This window comes from Rattus norvegicus, chromosome 10 (genome assembly GCF_036323735.1).
Source record: "Rattus norvegicus strain BN/NHsdMcwi chromosome 10, GRCr8, whole genome shotgun sequence".
Lineage (NCBI taxonomy): Eukaryota > Metazoa > Chordata > Mammalia > Rodentia > Muridae > Rattus > Rattus norvegicus.
The window spans coordinates 13,887,929-13,906,952 of NC_086028.1; the positions used below are offsets into that span (position 1 = coordinate 13,887,929).

Genomic DNA, 19,024 nt, shown 5'->3' on the forward strand with positions numbered 1-19,024 from the left:
TGTGTGGCCCATTTGAGCCTTGTCTTAAAGGATATCTGTCCCTTTGCCTTCAGGCCTGAATGGTTCTTGTATCATAAATAGGAACTTGGTGTTTGCACATCAGGGGCACGCAATGCTCTCAGAATGAGTGGCTTTGTGGAGACCCAAGCAAGGTTTAAGGAAACGAATTCCACCCTTGTCTCCTAAGCAGCCTTAATTTCGTTCACAAAGTTTTGTTGTTGCCGTTAGTAAGCTTGAAAAGACCGAAACCATTTTAGAAAGCTTACCTCATGGGAAGTGAGAGAGGGGGGTGGGGAGAGGAAAAATTGGTTTAAAAAAAAACCCAAACAAACAAAATAAACGGGTGCCATGGGAGTCCCCCTCACTCACATTGGTTTGAATTGAGCCCTTGCAGACAGATAACATCCTCCTTTTAGGTGGCATCCCACCATGCCGGCAGAACAGCATGACATGGAGCTGGAGTTCTTTTTAACAAGCCACTAACTTTTCATGTTATATTGACCAGGCTGTCACAGAGAAACTATTTTGACTTAGTGTGCACTTAAGACCTTAGTTTGGCCTTTATGGAGTTTATGGTTTCTCCTTCTGCCCTGCTTCTGGGGATTGGCAGGAGATTCCTTTGCTATATTAAGTCTGTCTAGAGCTACATTCTAGAACTCTTAGGCATGTCCGTCACTCTTCTGATGGGCAAGGCTCCAAGCAGGATTCTGAGTCGCTAGATGGTCCCTGCTCTTAGAGGCCTTAGAATGGCACTGATTTACTCACAAGAAAGTGGCTTAAAACAGAAACAGGTCTGGCAGAATGGGCCAGCGAGTAAAGGGGCCTTAACCATCAGACCTGGCAGGTCAAGTTAGATCCCGACGACTCACGTGATAGGAGAGAGCCAGCTCCTGTAAGTTGTCCTTGACCTCCATAGACACACCATGGCATAAGCCTGCCCCCTCCACAACGCAAATAAATGTATAATGTGTTCATTTATATTAAAGGATGAGCTAAGTGGTACAGGACACAGAATAGATGCCACAGGCGTCTTATGGAGCAGGAGATCTGAACTGAGACTGCACGTTACAATTGCCCAGAGAAATGTTCCTGTGCCCAGACCAGGGCCCACAATCTCCATGGGTAGGCCTCAGACATCAGTTTCTATCTGAAATCACCCCCTAGAAGGCTCTACTTTGCAGTTAAATGAAGAACTCCTGCTTATTAAAGACAGCATTACAGAGGGCCTAGCACTAACATGGGCAAGGCTAGGGTCTCGTCGGTAGTGCAATATGTTAGATGATATTCTCGACTGATTGAAGTGCTGAGGCCCACAGTCTGTGGAGAGAAAGGCCTGTGGGCCCATTCCTGTGTCAGTGCCATTTGCCTGGAACAGCACAAGGCCTGGAGGCAGCAGCAGGTCAGTGGTCACCTTTGCAGAAGCCGTAATGAGCTCCTTGTTGCTTAACTTGTTACAGAACATCCATGGTTACCTCTCCGGGGACTCCTCTGATTCATTACCTCATTTCCCAGGCCTGGCAAAGCAGAAAAGCTGTCTGTCCAGGGAATGGGACCGAGGCTGCAGCATGGGAATCAGGCAGGAGAGCAAGCGACAGTGTACATTTTGTGGAATTCTTTTCACAGAGCCTGTTTTGGGGCCCTTCTTTGGCCTAAAATATACCTTTGCTATTCTTACCAAGAGCTTCCAATTCTAAGGAGACCCACTGCTTTCAGCCCTGGGTAAAGCAGGCAAGGATGAGCGTATGTTCCAGAAACTGCGGTTCTCTACCTGGGCCTGCAGAACGAATCACCCTGTTTCAGACCTGGCTTCCTCGGGCTCTAGAGCAGCTCTGGTTTGCAGGCTGTGATCACCTGATCCACTTAAGGGCCACTGTGTAAACAAGTCATCCTCAGACTTTTTCTTCTGCACTGCTGTGTAGAAAAGAGTTTGTGAGTGCCCACCACACCCCCCCCGTGTGTGTGTGTGTGTGTGTGTGTGTGTGTGTGTGTGTGTGTGTCTGCGTCTGTGTGTAGTCTGATAATGAATCCTGACAAGTGAATCTAGAAACCTAGATGAATATGGACCTTTTAAGAGACACGAGGTGGGGCCAGGTGGTGGTGACCCAGGCCTTCGGTTGCAGCCTTCAGGAGGCAGAGCAGGTGGATCTCTGAATTTGAGGCCAGCCTGGAATTCCAGGAAACCCTACCTAGTTCTACCCAGAGAAACCCTGTCTAAAACAACAAACAAACAAAGAGATGACAGGTAAAGTCAACATGATTAAAATCTTCCAACATTATTGATAGAAGGAAGAATTATGGCGTAAACACGCCTCGTAAACCGAAAGCCTCGCAGTCAGGCTCACATCGCTGACGTGAAGCCTAAGTCCTAGAATTTGAAACCTGCTTCTAAGTCTGTGTGTTTCAGAAACCAACTGTCATTGGATGCACAGGTAAACAGGACACGCCTACGTGGGCACAGATCTGTGCTTCTGGGTCTGGGCTCATTCACCCGACATGCAAACGCTCTGGGCTGGCTTGTGTTTGCAGGTAAAAGGAAATGCGCAAATTCTGGACATAGATCTGCATATGTGACACCTGTGTAGCATCCCTGGCAGTGTGATATAATTATTAACTATCTTGTGCTTATCAGTTTTTTTAAAATTAACTTTACACCAAACCAAAGTTCCCCCTCTCTCTTCTCCCAGTCCTTTCCCTTGCCTACCTGACGACCCCCCGCCCCCACCATCCACTCCTCCTCCCTTTCTCTTCAGAACAGGGGAAGCCATCTTTGGATATCAATCAGTCTTGGCATATCAAGTTGTGGTAAGACTAGGTGTGTCTTCTCCTACTGAGACTAGACAAGAAAGACCAGTTAGGGGAAAGGGATCTAAAGGCAGGCAACAGAGTCAGAGACAACCCCTGCTCCTACTGTTAGGGGTCCCACATGAAGGCGAAGCTACACAACTATAACATGTTTGGAGGGCCTGGGTCAGTCCCATGCAGGCTCTCTGTGAGCCCCTGTGCGCTCAGGTTAGTTGATTCTGTGGCTCTTCTCGCCGCTGTGCCTATCAGCTTCCTGTTGTAAAGACTTGAGGCAGTTTTTATCTCGTCGTTTAAAAGGTCTCAGCCCATGATCAGTTGGCCCACAGCCTTGAAGCCTACAGTAAGGTGAGGAGGAACATGGAGCAGATGAAAGCTGCAGACATTGTGGTTGGATCCCAAGAGTTCGCAAAGGTGCTCCAGTGGTGAGACCTCCTGTCAGGGCCAAGCTAGGGACTCTGCCTTTAACGTACGAGCCTTTAGGGGACACTGAGAGCCTGTCGCTCATCTATGTTCAGACATTCGTGTTCACTGGTATTCTGGTTTTGGCACGGGTTCTTTGAAAGTTGGAATTCTCAGGCCTCATCACCTTTTCCTTGAAGGGGCAGGTTTGGGGATGGGGAGTTGATGAGGGAGAGGGTTTTTTTCAAGGAGGGTATGTCCCTAGCTTTGTATTTGTGTGGATGTATGTGGTGTGTATGGGTATGTGGGTGTACAGGGGTGTAGTTGGGGTGTGTGTGTAATGTGTGTGTAGTGTGTATGTAGTGTGTGTGGTGTGGGGGTGTGGTTGGGGTGTGTGTATGTAGTGTGTGAGGAGGTGTAGCTTGGGGTGTGGTTGGTGGTGTGTAAGTATGGGGTGTGTAGGTGTGTTTGTAGTGTATGCGTGTATATGGTGCGGGGCTGTAGTTGAGGTGTGTGTATGTAGTGTGTGTGTGTGTGTGGTGTGTAGTGTGTGTGTGGTTGGGGTGTGTGTGTGTGTGTGTGGTTGGTGTGTGTAAGTGTGTGGTAGTGGGGCTGTGGAGGTATGGTTGGTGTGTGCGTATAGTGTGTAGGTGTGTTGCGTATGTGTGGTCATTGTGTGTGTGTATAGGTGTGTGATATACGGTGTGGGTGTGGTCAGTGTGTTTGTGTAGTGTGTGTGTGTGTGTGTGTGTGGTTGGTGTGTATATGTGTGTAGTGGTAGAGCTATGGGGGTGTGGTTGGGGTGTGTGTGTGTGTGTGTAGTGTGTGATATATGGTGTGTGTGTGTGTGTGTGTGTGTGTGTGTGTGTGTGCATGATGGGAATGCGGCATGGGGGAGCAGAGGTCAGCCATGGTGTCTCTTCTATTGCTCTTGGATTTTTGAGATAGGACCTTTGACTGGACCTGTAGCTCATTAATTTGGCTGTCTCTGTACCCCTGTCCTACACTGGCCCCCACTCTAGCACTGGGATTACAGACACACTCTCATGCTAGCGTTTTGCATGTGTGCTAGGGATCTGAACTGAGGTCCTTCTATGTCTGTAACAGGCAGTTTACCCAGTAACATCTCCTCAGCCTCAATATGTTTATACCTCTTTAAAATTTTTATTTTTACTTTACACATATAAATGTTTGTATGTATGTATGTGCACCATGTATAGACCTGGTACCCATGGAAGCCAGAAACTGGCATCAGACCGCCTAGAACCAGTGTTATAGAACATTGTGAGCTGCTACCTGGGTGCTGGGAACCAAACCTGGTCTTTTGCAAGAGCAGTCATTGTTCCTAAATGCTGATCATCTCTCTGGCCCCTATTTTTTAAAGGCTATTTCACACATTATTTTCACACAGTTATTTGTTAGTTTAATTTTTAAAGGTCTCTAGGTTTGGAAATTTCATGAAAGAAATCCACACCCCCGCTCTCTCTCTTTTTTTTTTTTTTTTTTCTTTTTCTTTTTTTCGGAGCTGGGGACCGAACCCAGGGCCTTGCGCTTGCTAGGCAAGTGCTCTACCACTGAGCTAAATCCCCAACCCCTCACCCTCTCTCTTTTAAACTGCCCAGTAAGTTCTGAGCTAGCCTGTGAACTCTGTGTCACAAAAGGTGCTTGTCATCACTTCCCAGGTAACTGGGAAGTTTGCAAAGCTTTGGTCAGTCTCTTGTGAGACATTTTATTATGTTTCTTCAGTGTGCATATGCGCCTGGATAGGGAAATCAAAGGACAACTTCTGAGAGTCAGTTCTTTCCATCTACCACAGGTTCCTAGGGTTTGAGCAGCTCCCCAGGGTTGGCAGCAAGCGCCTTTACATACTGGGCTGTCTTACCTGCCCTGTCTCTTTAAAAACCTCGTCCATGATACTTTTTTAAAAAGGTATCTTGAAGCATGGAGACCTCATGCCCAAGATGCTTAAGAAAACTCCTGAGAGCTGCCCTACCCATGCTGCGGCTCTTCTCAGGATGTCCCAGCCACCGCCTCATGACCAGAAAACCAGAGTCCACCCATGTGTTAAATGCAGCTTTCTCCTTATTTTTCAAGAGTACAAGAAAATTGCTCACTGTTCCTCCACTGTGATGTACTGTCTTGTTCGTTCTGCTCGGAAACAATGGGTAAGGCTCACAGAAGGGCCATACCCTAACAATGTACCTTTTAGTCTCTCTTTTATTTGATTATATGTATTTCGTCTGCAGAATCCATTGCATTTGACATTTTCCAGTGTTTAAATAGCCTCAGGATAGAAAAGGTCATGAACAAAGTCAGAAGTAGAAGTAAGCCGAATAGGCTTTAGCAGATAGAATGTATCCTTTAACTCTGCCTTGGGGCCTTACGTCTGCTAGGCACAACGGCACATGACTTACTGCCAGCACTTCTAAGGTAGAGGCATATGGATCTATCCTGGATATTAAGGCTATCCTGGTGTGCATAGCAAGTTCTAGGGCAGATTGGTTACATACTAGACAGACCCTGTCGTCATCATCATCATCGTCGTCATCATCATCATCATCGTCGTCATCATCATTGTCGTCATCATCGTCAACCTCGGGGTCTGCCTTTATCTCTGTCTCATTGTTTGCTACTGTCAGGATCATGTCCGTGCTCAGGGTAACAGAGTTTTTCTCACAAACGTCCCTCCATGATCCTACTGGGACCCCTCAGTGATAGAGCAACTTGAGCACTGTGGTCAGCCAGCCCTCTGCCCGTCTTACTTGCTGTTCTGAATACATACAGCTAATTCCTGTCTGCTCCAGGATTTTATTTGGAAGCATTAGGACATGTGACCTTGTTGGAGGAAGTGTGTCACTGGGGGTAGGTTCAAGGGAGGCCTAGGGGCTTACTCTCCTGTTGATCCAAATGTAGAACTCTTGGTTCCTTCGCCAGCACCGTGTCTGCCTGTGTGTCAACATGCTTCCCCCATGATGATACTAGACCTGAGCCTGTAAGCCAGCCCCAGTTAAATACTTTCCTTTGTAAGAGTTACCGTGGCCACAGTGTCTCTTGGAAGCGATGGAAACCTTTACTGAACTGTCCACCAGTTAGAAGAGAGCCGAGCATTTCTGGACTGTAAACGCCTTAGCTTGAGAGCATTGTCGTGTCCATTGGTAAAGCCTTACCGTGCTACATCCGTCACAGTAAGCATTTGGCAAATGTTCACTGAACGAATAAATGCTTGGTTTTGTGTGTTCTAAAAAGCCACAGATTCTGTCAGCAAATATTAATTAAGTACGTTCAGTGCGTGCACACAGACCTTTGGTCCTGGCTGGATGCTGGGAATTCTCCAGATTGATAATCAGATGCTTTCCTAAGAGCATCTTAAGTAGGGCAAAGCAGTTCCTATGCTGAAAGAAGGGCACTGAGAGTGGCCAGCCCCACCCACTAGGACACCTCTGTGTCACATCCCTAGGTGAATCACCATGGCCATCAGTCTCTCTGCATCCTCAGCAGGCCGACTCGTGGCTTTATTAGGTTCCTTTCTTCTCAGGGCCTGTGATTTTACGGAGAGAAATGCACCAGTGCTGGGCACAAACACATGGCCTGACACCGACTCCCTGTCCACTTTACTCACTGGCTTTGAAGGCCCCTCACTACCCTCAACACCAAGCACCATGCCTGCAAGCATTCATATGGCACAAAGAAGTCAGATGACAGGGCTCAGGGAAGCTGCCATGGTGGGCAAGTGGTAGAGTTCTTGCCTGGTGTACGTGGGGCCCTGGCTTCAATCCGGACACCGATTGGGGTTCTGCCAGCTCACTGCTGAGCAGATAGATGTACCACAGTGCTCATGGGCGGCACAACCCTAGTCCCCAAGCCATATACCTATTTGATTGCCCACTTCGAATACAAACATTGAAATACTCATTGCCTTGTGCAATGTTTGATATTTTAACTGGGAGCAAACAGGCCTTCCCTTTCTGATTGTTTCGTCAGGAGCAAACTGAGCCCTCTTCAGTTGGCCATCCTCAGAGGAGTCCTACAGGGGGTGGAGGGCTAAAGTGACCCAGTAAGTCTTGGCGCTTGCTCTTGTTCCGTCCCCGGGGTCAGCCTCAGATCTCAGCCACTGCCACTTCTGAGGACTCTATGTGCCACTGAATGTCAAGTGCGTTAAGGAGCTTTGACTTCCTTCCCTTGCACACGCTGGCTTTCGAAACCAAGAAGTGTTCCAGATTTTGTAATTCTAGGATCTCTTCCTTTAAATGCCTTTGCTCAAACAGAACATGCACAAGTGCAAATATGCCTTCACGGAGACTTCAGATAAGGCTTAACGAGAATAAAGCAGTAAGCAGAGCGTTGGGGGGAAGTAGGAGCAAATTAAAGCAGTAAAGAGGTGACGGGGCTGACTCTAAGGTCACAATCCAGAGTGACACATAAAAACATTCGAAGGATGTTCACCATGTCTAGAATATGAAAGATATATATATATAATGAATATATAAATATATAATGTATATATATATATAGTGTGTGTGTGTGTGTGTGTGCGCGCGCCCTATATATAAAAGGTAGAGGCTAAGACGGGCTGAGGGTCAAGCGTTGACACAGCTTACGTGCAGTTTGGTCTTGGCCAGTACTTTCTTTTGGTCTCTGTCAAGGATGATAATCCTAGGGACCGGAGCCACATTAGGAAGCTGTGAGCTCACAGCGCCAGGCACCACTGTAAATACACATCCTGTAGCTCTGCACCTCGCCACCGTCAGAGCTGTCCTGTTTTAGTGGTACCCTATTCTGAGTGTCGCTGGGGGGCCTCGAACCTTTCGAATGTCAGACAAGTGCTCTACCCTCTGATCTACACTCCCTAGTCCCTAAGGAACAGACCCAGAACTCATGTGGCTCTCTTAGTTTCTAATTTAGTAAAGGGTGTTTTGTGGTTATTTTTCAAATTACGCTGAAGCACCCTTCATCTACCAAAGGTGCCAGCGCGTCATGCCTGTAAGCCCCAGGTCCCTCCAGATGTCCCTGGAGATCTCAGCGCTCCTGCTCCCTAAGGCTGCTGTTTCTGCCCAGGGGCCCACTGGCTCCACCCCGGGTTCGTCTGTGTAGAACTGCAGCTCCAGGCCACCCGCCCGCAGCCTTGCAGGGACGCCTCCAGCAACCTTTCCTGGAACTAAGGTCAGTCTCTGGTGCTGCCTCTGCCGTCTGCCTGGCGGATGGCGAACTGCATGTGCCGCTCAGGCCTCAGAAGGAATGGGAATAAGCAAGAGTGTGTTTACATTCTCAGACGAGAGCCAAAAAAGGGAACTGTCTACTTCTTAAACCAGAATATTTCTATTTCCTTTTTAAGACAGGGTCTCACGTAGCTCAGGTTGGCCTTGAACTAACTGAGTAGTGGAGGAGGGTGACCTTGAGCTCTCCATCACCCTGCCTGCTAGGTGCTAAGCTTATAGGCATTTGCCACCGTGCCCCATTTATACAGTGCCCTACTTCCCAGCAAACACTCTACCAACTGAACCACATCCTGGGCCCCAAAGCCTTTTGAACTATGACCTTTTAATATCCCTTTCCCGGTGGAGGGAGGAAGTTCATCTTAGATGAGCGACCGGTCAGCACTGGCTTTAACCAGAGCCTCCCGATTCCCCTTTTCAGCCGAACTGTTTGTGGAAAGCTCTCATAAACATACATGTGGGATAAGGACACAGCACAGTAGGCAAAGGCACTGTGTTAAACTTGACGACCTGAGTTTGACCTCTGGGACCCACATAGACGGAAAGAACTGACCCCCTCATTTGTCTTCTGACCTACACCTACAAACAGTACACACGAAGAATAAATAACTAAAAAGTCACAGCATTAGAAGATAAGCACCGGTCTTACCAAGACACTAAACCATTGCTCTTTATCAGTCTTCTAGAATTGTCTTTAAGACTCTGACCGACAGGAGGTTTAAGGCTGTTGTGTGAGTTTTGGGGGTTGGGGTTTTTTTATGGTCTTTGTTGGTTTTGTTTTTGTTGTTTTTTCCAGACAAGGTCTCAGTATGTAGCCCTGGCTGGCCTGAAGTTCACGGTGATCTACCTGACTCTGTCTCCACCTCTCAAGCGCTGAAGAGAAAGGCCTCACTGCTCCTGGCCTGGTGCAGTTTCTGCATTTGTTTTGTTTGGATTTTTGGTTGTTTGGTTGGGTTGTGGTTTTTTTGTTTGTTTGGTTTTGGTTTTTTTTTGTTTTGTTTTGTTTTTTGTTTCTTGGGGTTTTTTGTTGGTGGTGGTGGTGGGTTTTTTTTGGTGTTTTTGAGGCAGGGTTCTCTGTGTAGCCCTGGCTGTCCTGCCACTCACTCTGTAGAGCCGACTGGCCTCAGTCTCAGGGATCCACCTGCCTCTGCTTCCCAAGTGCTGGGATCAAAGGTACGCGTTACCGCACCCGACTTTGGTGGAGCTTTAAAATATGCTGATCGATGCATTTGTTGTTGTAGGCAGAACCCCCAAGTCATACATGCTACAGTCAGACTGCTCCCTGCAGCCCTTGAGATGGCTTGCTAAGTCGCCGATCAGTAACACATTGAATTGGTGTCCCTCCCCACCCACCCACCCACCTCCACCCTCCTGATTTCAGTCATGCCATTAAAAGCCATGTTTTAAAAGTAGAAATGGCAGGAGGCTGATACCACAAGTTTGAGCCCAACCTTGCAAGACTGTATCAAAACAATCCATGTTTTAAAACTCACGTGCGAAATTTCTTTACACCTTCAACGTATAAATTAGCTTATGTTTTTAAAAGGCAAGATGTTTAGTCCTATTTAATGTCTGTCTCAAAAGGACAAGATGTTAGTTTTTTTTTTAAGCGTTTTTAGATTTCTCTCTTTTTTAAAAACTGCAGTGTGTATCTGCGTGAGGGCGTATGCCCTTGAGTGCAGGTGCCCACAGAGGCCCAGGTATTGGATCCCCTGGACCTAGAGTTCCAGGCAGTGATATCCTGCTGTGGATGCTGGGAATGGAACTCGTCCCTCTCCAAAGGCAGTGTGGAGCCTTAACCTCCGTGCTATCACCGCAGCTGTAAAAGCATTCTTTATAGAGATTATTTTTAGCTGTAAAAGTAAAAACAGAAAAAAAAATTTTTTTGGGTTTTCATTTTTGTTTTAAGACAGGGTTTCTCTGTGACGACTTTGCTATTTTGAAACTCGTTCTTATAGATCAGGTTGGCCTCAGACTGATAAGAGATCCACCTGCCTCTGCCTCCAGAGCTCTAGGATTAGGCACCACCACTGCCTGGTAGGGGTTGGTTCTTCACCCCATGGGAAGTCTCCAGCTACTCACGTTAGAAGTACGTTAGCTTTTACACATTAATAAGTGAATGTGAGTTACCTGTGTGCCCTGTTTTGCCTTCATCTGACTAAGAGTTGTTGTCTGGTTAGTATTGACCATGAACAGTCTCTGACTGACTGATCTTAAACTGTCCGCCGTGAGTCAGGCCGGCTTTTCCCCACTTGGAGAAGCTAAGCTGGGAAGTGCTTTCTCTGCTTGCAGCTCTCAGGAGCCCTGGTGTTTCCCTCCCTCTCCCGGCTTCACACCTGGACTTCCATCCCTTCAGTGTGACAAATGGGGCCCTCCTGACTGGGTGTGCCCAGGTTTACCCGAGTTTACTCAGACCACCTACTTCTCCAGCAGGTCAGCAGCTCAGTGTGTCTGCTTCCTCTACTTGAAAGGCAGTAAAGCCCAAAGTCTAAATAGGAAAACATAAATTTCGTTTTTGGTTTCGCTTGTGTTTGATAAACTCTTAGCTGATTTTCCCTCCAGTTGTGGGGGCCAGAATTAAATGTTTGCATTTATCTGTAATATAGGAGAGATACTTTTAGGATGCATTTTCTTAGACCAGATGTAATGGCACGTGCCTATAATTCTGTCAGAGGCAGAGGCAGAGGATCACTATGGGGGCAAAGTAACCTGAGCTATCCTAGTGAGTTTCAGGCCAGCCTGGGCTACATGCCAAGACCCTTTCTCAATAAGGGTGGCGTAAAGGAGAGAGGGGCTGGTTATGTGTAGTGAGGATTTGGGTTCCAGTATTTGTAATATCCAGAGGAGAACTTGGCTCGTAGATTCAAAAGAGGAAGACTGATTGTTTTCCTTGTACAACTCCCTGACCCGCTGGGCTCCCGAGTCAGTAAGGCCACTGAAAGCCGCAGTCCTTGGCCTCTGCTTCTCTCTCCCTCCATGTAGCTCCCCTCAAGTCTTAAAAACCACCTGTAGCCAAGACACGAAGCTGAGTTTTCTTGGTTTTAGTTGGTTAATTTAGTGCATGTGTACACATGCATGCACACACACACACGCACACACACACACACACACACACACACACACACACACACACACGACCACACACAAGGATAATTTTTAGTTCTCTTTTACCTTTACCTATGACCCAGGGATCAAACTGGTTGCCAGACTTGGCTGCAAGCACTTTTCCCTGCTGAGCCTCTCTCTAGCCTTGAGTTTTCTTTTTCTGGTTCTATACTGCTTTCAGAGTAAAGCCAGTCAAGGCTGGGGCTTCTGTAAGTCAGAATTTTTTGCTATTTAATGGGATGTGCATCGTAACGAAAGCATCCGAATAGTGTTGGTCAAATAATAAATACCACAGGAGCAGTGGAGAGCACAAACAAAGCATGTCGCTGGGTGGGTTGGGAAGCTCAGTGGGTAAAGGCATTGCCTCCAAGCCTGATGACCAGAGCTGGATCCTCCAGACCCATGGTGGGAAGGAGAGAACAAGCCCCTGCAGGACAGGTTTGTCCTCTGACCTCCACAGGTACGCCATGGCACTTGTAAGTGCACACATGCATGCACACAAGAATAGATAAAGAAAATGTAATGAAGCGTTTGAGGAACAAAACACGGCAGTTGTCCTGGAGTGTGTGCGCTCTCTCTAGACATCTAGAATGTTGTGTTTGGGGCATTAGGAAGGCTTGCTTTCCTCGAAGGGCGTGTTCAGGTGTAAGCGAGGAGGGCGAAAGAACGTGGAGGGAAAGGGCTTGTAACGATTCCCCAGGTAATCATGGTCTGTGTTTCCATGGTGCTCCAGTTGTCCATCTTTAAGTCTTGATCTCTGGTTGGCGCTGGCACCGTGCCTGCAGGAAGATGGTGGTGCTGCGGCAGCTCAGGCTCCTACTCTGGAAGAACTATACTCTGAAGGTGAGTGCAGGCCCACGGAAGGGTGGCCCTTGTCCAGCCAATCCCCAGGGAAAGCCCTAAAGGACAGAGTGCTGTGGCTGTCACCAGCTTGGCCATTTCTCTTGTAGAAACGGAAGGTCCTAGTGACAGTCTTGGAGCTTTTCCTGCCCCTGCTGTTTTCTGGGATCCTGATTTGGCTTCGCTTGAAGATCCAGTCGGAGAATGTGCCCAATGCTACTGTTTACCCAGACCAGCACATCCAGGAGCTGCCCCTGTTTTTCTCATTCCCTCCACCTGGGGGGAGCTGGGAGCTCGCCTATGTCCCTTCCCACAGCGATGCTGCCAGGACCATCACAGAGGCAGTGAGAAGGGAATTCATGATCAAGATGAGAGGTGAGACCAGGGACTGAGGAGATTCCTGCGGTTGGTGAGGTGTGACAGTATTGCCTCCAGGTTGCAGGGAGAGCCAAGTCCGTACTCTGACTCATCGTGTTGGCTTCGTACCTCCCGTCTGTCCAGAGCTGAGGGGAACCAATGAAGAAGCATGTGGCAGTGTGGGTCATATCAGGCTCCACAGCCTCATCTTGTGAGAACAGACAGGCAGGCAGACTCAGTGAGGAGAGCTGTTTATTCTGAGAGCAGAGCACAGTTTAAGTACATAGTACAGCTGACCTTCCTGGGAGAGGGTTTCAGGGGCGGCCCTGATATCACTGAGCCCTGTGGAGGGAACGGCCCAGGTAATACATGCTAGCCTTCTCTACATCTTTACTCTCCCTTTCCCCTCTTCCTGTGGGCATGTACTTCTTATAACTTGTTTTATCCAACAAGTGATTATAGCAAAGCCCTGGATGTAAAAGGAGGCCAGAAGTCACTTGAGCAACTCCAATTTTCAAAGCTTGGTGGCACACACCCTTAATCCTAGTACTTGGGAGGCAGAGACAGGTGGATCTCTGTGAGTTGGAGGCCAACCTGGTCTACGGAATGAGTTCCAGGTTAGCCAGGGCTATATAGAAAGACCCTGTCTAACAATAATAAAATAAAATAAAATAAATGAATCGTGCCATGGCCGGGCGTGAGAGACTCAGGGTGGGGTGAACAGGAGAGTGCTGCAGCCGCCTTAGCCTGCAGCCCCTGCCCCGCCTTGTGACAGTTTTCTGTGACATGGCCCTGCTGCAGGCCTACTATGCCACCCTGAGCCACACTGCAGTAGGAAGATTAGCCTAAGTCTCTGCCAAGACAAAAGCCACTTATTTCTGAGGGTTTCCAGAGCTCTTGCCGGTCTTGACAGAGAGCTGGCTTTCATCTGAAGTGCTCTGACACTCCCTGGCCTCTCAAGGGGCAGGGATGGTTGGGCAATGTGTGTTCTGGTGCTTTGTCCACAGTGCACGGCTTTTCCTCTGAGAAGGACTTCGAGGACTACGTTCGCTATGACAACCACTCCTCCAACGTGCTGGCAGCTGTGGTATTTGAGCACACCTTCAACCACAGCAAGGACCCCCTGCCATTGGCGGTGAGACTTTGACCTCCCTCCACACACACTGTGCTGAGCCTCAGTATCCTCTCACAGCCTACACCAGCAACTGCAGATGCTTTTCCTTAACCCCCACCTGCCCCACAGTGAAGACGAAACTGTCCCTCGGGACCGGCATGATGTTCAGTCCCTACTGAGGGAGCATGGTGGTGTTAACCTGTCAGTCCAGAGCAGTTTTAAAAGTCTACCCACCCTTGGGCAATCACTTCAGGTCCCTTTCCTTTGGGGGTTTTACAGAAGGTCTCTTTAGATAGAGTCACCCAGGAGAGGGAAGAAAGTAGCAGCTGTTTGGACTTACGTATGTCTTTAAAAACAAACACAGGAAGCTCTTTGCTTTCTGGATGGTAAAACTGAGCAACTGTCCCACATGTGGTGGCAGCCTTCCATTGATCCTGCCTATGTGGCATTGAAAATTGGATATTGCTAGGCATGGTGGTGCAGTCCTTTATTCCCATCACTTGGGAGACAGAGGCAGATGGATCTCTGCGTTTAGGCCATCCTGCTCTAGACTGGATGAAGATAGGCAGTCAGGCAGTCAGACCCTGTCTCAAAAAAAAAAAAAAAAAAAAAAAAAAAAAAAAAAAAAAAGGTATGTTGCTGCTAGGTAACAAAAGAGAAATGGCTACATATGTCCCAAAAGTACCCCTGTGTGTCCCCCTGTCCGTGCTGGGAAGAATGACTCCATCTGGGGCTAGGGAGGTCTCAGCAGTTAAGGGCATTAGCTGCTCTTCCAAAGGACCCAGCACCCACATGGCAGCTCACAAGTGTCTGCAGCTCCAGTTCCAGAGGACCCAACACCCTCAATGCACATAAAAAATAAATCATAAGAAAAAAAGTGTGACTCCCTCTGATGTTTTGAGGCAACTGGGGTAATTTCCGGATGGGGCACGGTGAGTTCCCGGTGACAACCCCGCCTAGTGAGGAAATGCCTTCATGGTACTCCAGCCTCAACTCTGCAGGCTGCGTCCTTTAGAGCCGTGGGCTGTCAACTCTGTTTCCACAGGTGAGATACCACCTACGCTTCAGTTACACGCGAAGAAATTACATGTGGACCCAAACAGGAAATCTTTTCCTCAAAGAGACTGAAGGCTGGCACACCGCTTCTCTTTTCCCGCTTTTCCCAAGCCCAGGACCAAGGGAACCTTCATCACCTGATGGCGGTGAACCGGGTAAGAAACACAAAATGAACTGAGCTGAGCAGGAAAAGTATGGGCAGAGCGAGGCCTTACACCAGTCAGTAGACCTGTGTCAGGAGAAGCTTCGGCTGTCATACCAGCTGCTGCTGGCTGACCATGCTGGGACGTAGTTCCCCAGCCTGTCCTGTTTCTTGAAAGCAGCAGCAAAGTATCTGTTAAGCCAGGCACAGTGGTCCATGCCTTGGATCTCAGTACACAGGAGGCAGAGACAGGCAGATTTCTATGCCTTAGAGAACAGCTTGTCTTATATAGCGAGTTCCAGGACAGCTAAGAGATCCTATCTCCAAAAAGAAAATCTGGGGCTGGAAAGATGGCTCGGGGGTAGAGAGCACTGGCTGCTACTCTTCCAGAGGACTGGGGTGATTCCCAGCATGCACATGGTGTCTGAAACTGTCTGTAGCTACAGTCCAGGGGAATCCGTGTCCTCTGGCTTCTACAGACACTAAGCAAGAACGCCTGTGGTACACAGACATACAGGCAGGCAAAACACTGAGACATAGAAAATAATTTTAAGGTAAAATAAAGTAGGTCTTAGAGGAAAAGACTGAGAGATTTCAGTATGGACAAACTCACAATTTGTTCCCAAAAGAAAAACCCCCATCACCGAAACATTTGCAGCAGCTGACAAAGGGAAAATGTCATAAGCCAGGAATAGTGGGCCAAACCTGTGCCAAGACTTGCCCAGATTGTTTAGAAGTTCATGAAAGCCTGCATGGGTTAGTGGGAAGGTTATCAACACTGGCATGTGGCAGGCCATGTCCAACCCCACTTTTGTCCCAAACTCACTAACCACATCCTGGTAAGTATATGACCCTCCCTCAGTCCCCACCAGGGATGATGAGATGGCTCAGGGTAAGGGCGTGGACCCATGTTTGATTCCCAGCACCCACATAGCAGCTGACAGTTCTGTGTAATCCCTGTTCCAGTTGACCAGGCATGTACATGGTACACAGCCTTATATGCTGCAAAACACCTATTCACGTAAAACATTTTTAAAAATTATTTAGTTTTTAAAAAAGATTATCTTTGCTGGTGATATACACTTTTAAATTCCAGCTAGGCCCCCTAGGGCTACACAGAGAAATCTCCCCTTGAAAAACCAAAAAAAAAAAAAAAAAAAAAAAAAAAAGAAAGAAAGAAAGAAAAAGAAAAAGAAAAAGAAAAGAAAGGTCCACCAGAGTCTGACAGAACAAGAGGATATTTTCCATGATTTAACTTATGGTCACAAACATTTCCCCAATGGAAACCTAGTGGATTACGGAATGATAACTTCATGCCTGAGACTGTGTCTTAGTCAGGGTTACTGTTCCTGCACAAACATCACGACCAAGAACCAAGTTGGGGAGGAAAGGGTTTATTCAGCTCACACTTCCACATTGCTGTTCATCACCAAAGGAAGTCAGGACTGGAACTCACACAGGTCAGGAAGCAGGAGCTGATGCAGAGGCATGGAGGGATGTTTCTTACTGATTTGCTTCCCCTGACTTGCTCAGCTTGCTCTTATAGAACCCAAGACCACCAGTCCAGGGATGGCACCACCCACGGTGGGCTGGGTCCTCCCCCCTTGATCACTACTTGAGAAAATGCCTTACATCTGGATCTCATGGAGGCATCCCTCAAGGGAGGCTCCTTTCTCTGTGATAACTTCAGCTTGTGTCAAGTTGACACACAAAACCAGCCAGTACCATTGACCCTTTGTCAACTTGACACACAAACACATCACTATTAAGCCTCAACCCTTACTTTCTTATTTATCCCCAAGATCTAAGTAACTTTAAGAGTCCCACAGTCTTTACAAATTCTTATGTATTAAAATTTCTAGCCCTTTAAAATGTCCAATCTCTTTTAAAATTCAAAGTCTCTTAACTGTGGGATCCACTAAAATACTTTCTTCCATCAAGAGGGAAAAATGTCAGGGCACAGTCACAATCAAAAGAGAAATCAAACTCAACTGTCCTATTGCTGGGATCCATTCGCAGTCTTCTGGGTTTCTCCAAGGACTTGGGTCACTCCTCCAGCTCTGTCCTTGGTAGCGCACACCTGGTCTTCTAGGCTCCACCTGCCTGTGCTCCACTGCTGCTGCTCTTCTTGGTGATCATCTCATGGTACTGACATCTCCAATACCCTGGGGTCTTCCACTGCAACTAGGCTTCACCAATACCCTCTCACAGGCTCTCTTCATGGTTCCAAGCCTCAACTCCTTTGTATGACCCCTTCAGTCCTGGGCCATCAATTGCAACTGAGGCTGCACCTTCACCAATAGCCTTCCATGGCCTCTCACAGAGCCAAACCTCAGCTGCTCTTCATGACCCCTTCATGTCTTCAAAACCAGTACCACCTGGGTGATTCTTACACATTACCAAGTCCAGCCACAGCATGAGGTACAACCTTGACTGTCTCTGCATCACATCCTCTTTGTGCTCTCAGAAAACACTTCCCAGAAGATTTCACCTCAGTCATGCTGGTCTCTTCTTAATCACCACTAATTTCTTAGCTCCAGCTGACCAGCATCAATAGTCCCAGTAATGCAAAGGTCTTGCTTTAGTAGTTCTGGTATCTTGTTAATCACAGCTGATTCTTCAGCCCCAGCTAACCAAAACCACAGAATTGTCACAATCAAAACAGGCCCTGATAAGAGTCTGTAATCTTCCCTCTGAATTTTCACAAGCCAGGCCTCTATCTTCTACACTGTTCTCAACATTATCTTCCAAGCTCCTACAGAACATCCCACAGAGCTCTCAACACCTAATGATTCTTCTAGCCCAAAGTTCCAAAGTCCTTTCACAGTCCTCCCCAAAACATGGTCAGGCTGTCACAGGAGTACCCCACTATGCTGGTACCAATTTGTCTTAGTCAGGGTTTCTATCCCTGCACAGATATCATGACCAAGAAGCAAGTTGGGGAGGAAAGGGTTTATTCAGCTTACACTTCCCATGTTGCTGTTCATCACTAAAGGAAGTCAGGACTGGAACTTAAGCAGGTCAGGAAGCAGGAGCTGATGCAGAGGCCATGGAGGGATGTTACTTACTGGCTTGCTTCCCCTGGCTTGCTCAGCTTGCTTTCTTATAGAACCCAGGATCACCAGTCCAGGGATGGCACCACTCACAAGGGCCCCTCCTACCATGGATCAATAATTGAGAAAATGCCTTACAGCTGGGTCTCATGGAGGCATTTCGTCAAGGGAGGCTCCTTTCTCTGTGATAACTCCAGCTTGTGTCAAGTTGACACACAAAACCAGCCAGTACAGACCAGTTTTCAATCTCCCTAGTGCTTTGACCATTTAATACAGTTCCTTATGTTGCACTAACCCCCAACCATTGTTTTGTTGCTAACTTCATAACTTTTACTACTATTAGGAACCGTAATACAAATATCTGATATGTAAGATACCTGATATGCAACCCCCAAAGAGGCTTCAACCTACAGGTTGAGAACCACTGCCTTAGACTTATCAAGTTGCTACTGTTATAAGGATGGAAACCACTAAGCCACAGGCTGTCTTCTGAGGAAACTATGTGGACAAATAGCAGGCAGTCATTTGCAGAGAAAACAGTCATGAGAAGGCATGACTTAGAAAACAAAGTTTCTGGGGTCCCATTCTCAGCTGAACCCCTCACCAGCCCTGTGCTTCCCTGGGCTGTTTGTCTCTGTCTATCCAATGAGGCTAGCATTCACTCCTGTGAAGTATCCAGTGGGGATTCTTGCTCCGCCAGCAGTGGCCTCGGCACACACCAGTGCAGTGGTATTATGGTCATAAAACCAGAGTGAGACAGAATAATGTCAGCACTTGGTAACTTATGCAGGAGTGCGGCTAGGATTTTGCTTTTCTCTAGGCTGGAACCCAGGTGAGCAGATAGTTTTGTATCTCAGGATATTTGTATCTAACCACTTGGGCCAGTAACCTTGTCCCTACTTTGTCCTGAGGCTGAGAGCTTGAGATCTCAGGCTGCCTTTTA

At 47.7% G+C, this 19,024-nt stretch overlaps 1 protein-coding gene across 5 annotated transcripts in view; it reads left to right on the forward strand.

Moving 5' to 3' along the window:
* Nucleotides 1-19,024, forward strand: part of Abca3 (ATP binding cassette subfamily A member 3) — a 57,339-nt gene that overhangs the window by 981 nt on the left and 37,334 nt on the right. For 2 of the 5 annotated variants that reach the window (XM_039087081.2, NM_001396034.1), the window contains exons 2-6: nucleotides 8,163-8,361; nucleotides 12,253-12,362; nucleotides 12,470-12,734; nucleotides 13,724-13,851; nucleotides 14,876-15,041. In XM_039087081.2, coding sequence (XP_038943009.1) covers nucleotides 12,309-12,362; nucleotides 12,470-12,734; nucleotides 13,724-13,851; nucleotides 14,876-15,041 — 613 coding nt within the window. In that variant the 5' untranslated portion in view covers nucleotides 8,163-8,361; nucleotides 12,253-12,308. Of the gene's footprint in view, nucleotides 1-8,162; nucleotides 8,362-9,210; nucleotides 9,320-10,706; nucleotides 10,848-12,252; nucleotides 12,363-12,469; nucleotides 12,735-13,723; nucleotides 13,852-14,875; nucleotides 15,042-19,024 lie in introns of all 5 variants that reach the window. The other 3 variants (XM_063268917.1, XM_006246039.5, XM_039087080.2) reach the window with 3 other exon arrangements.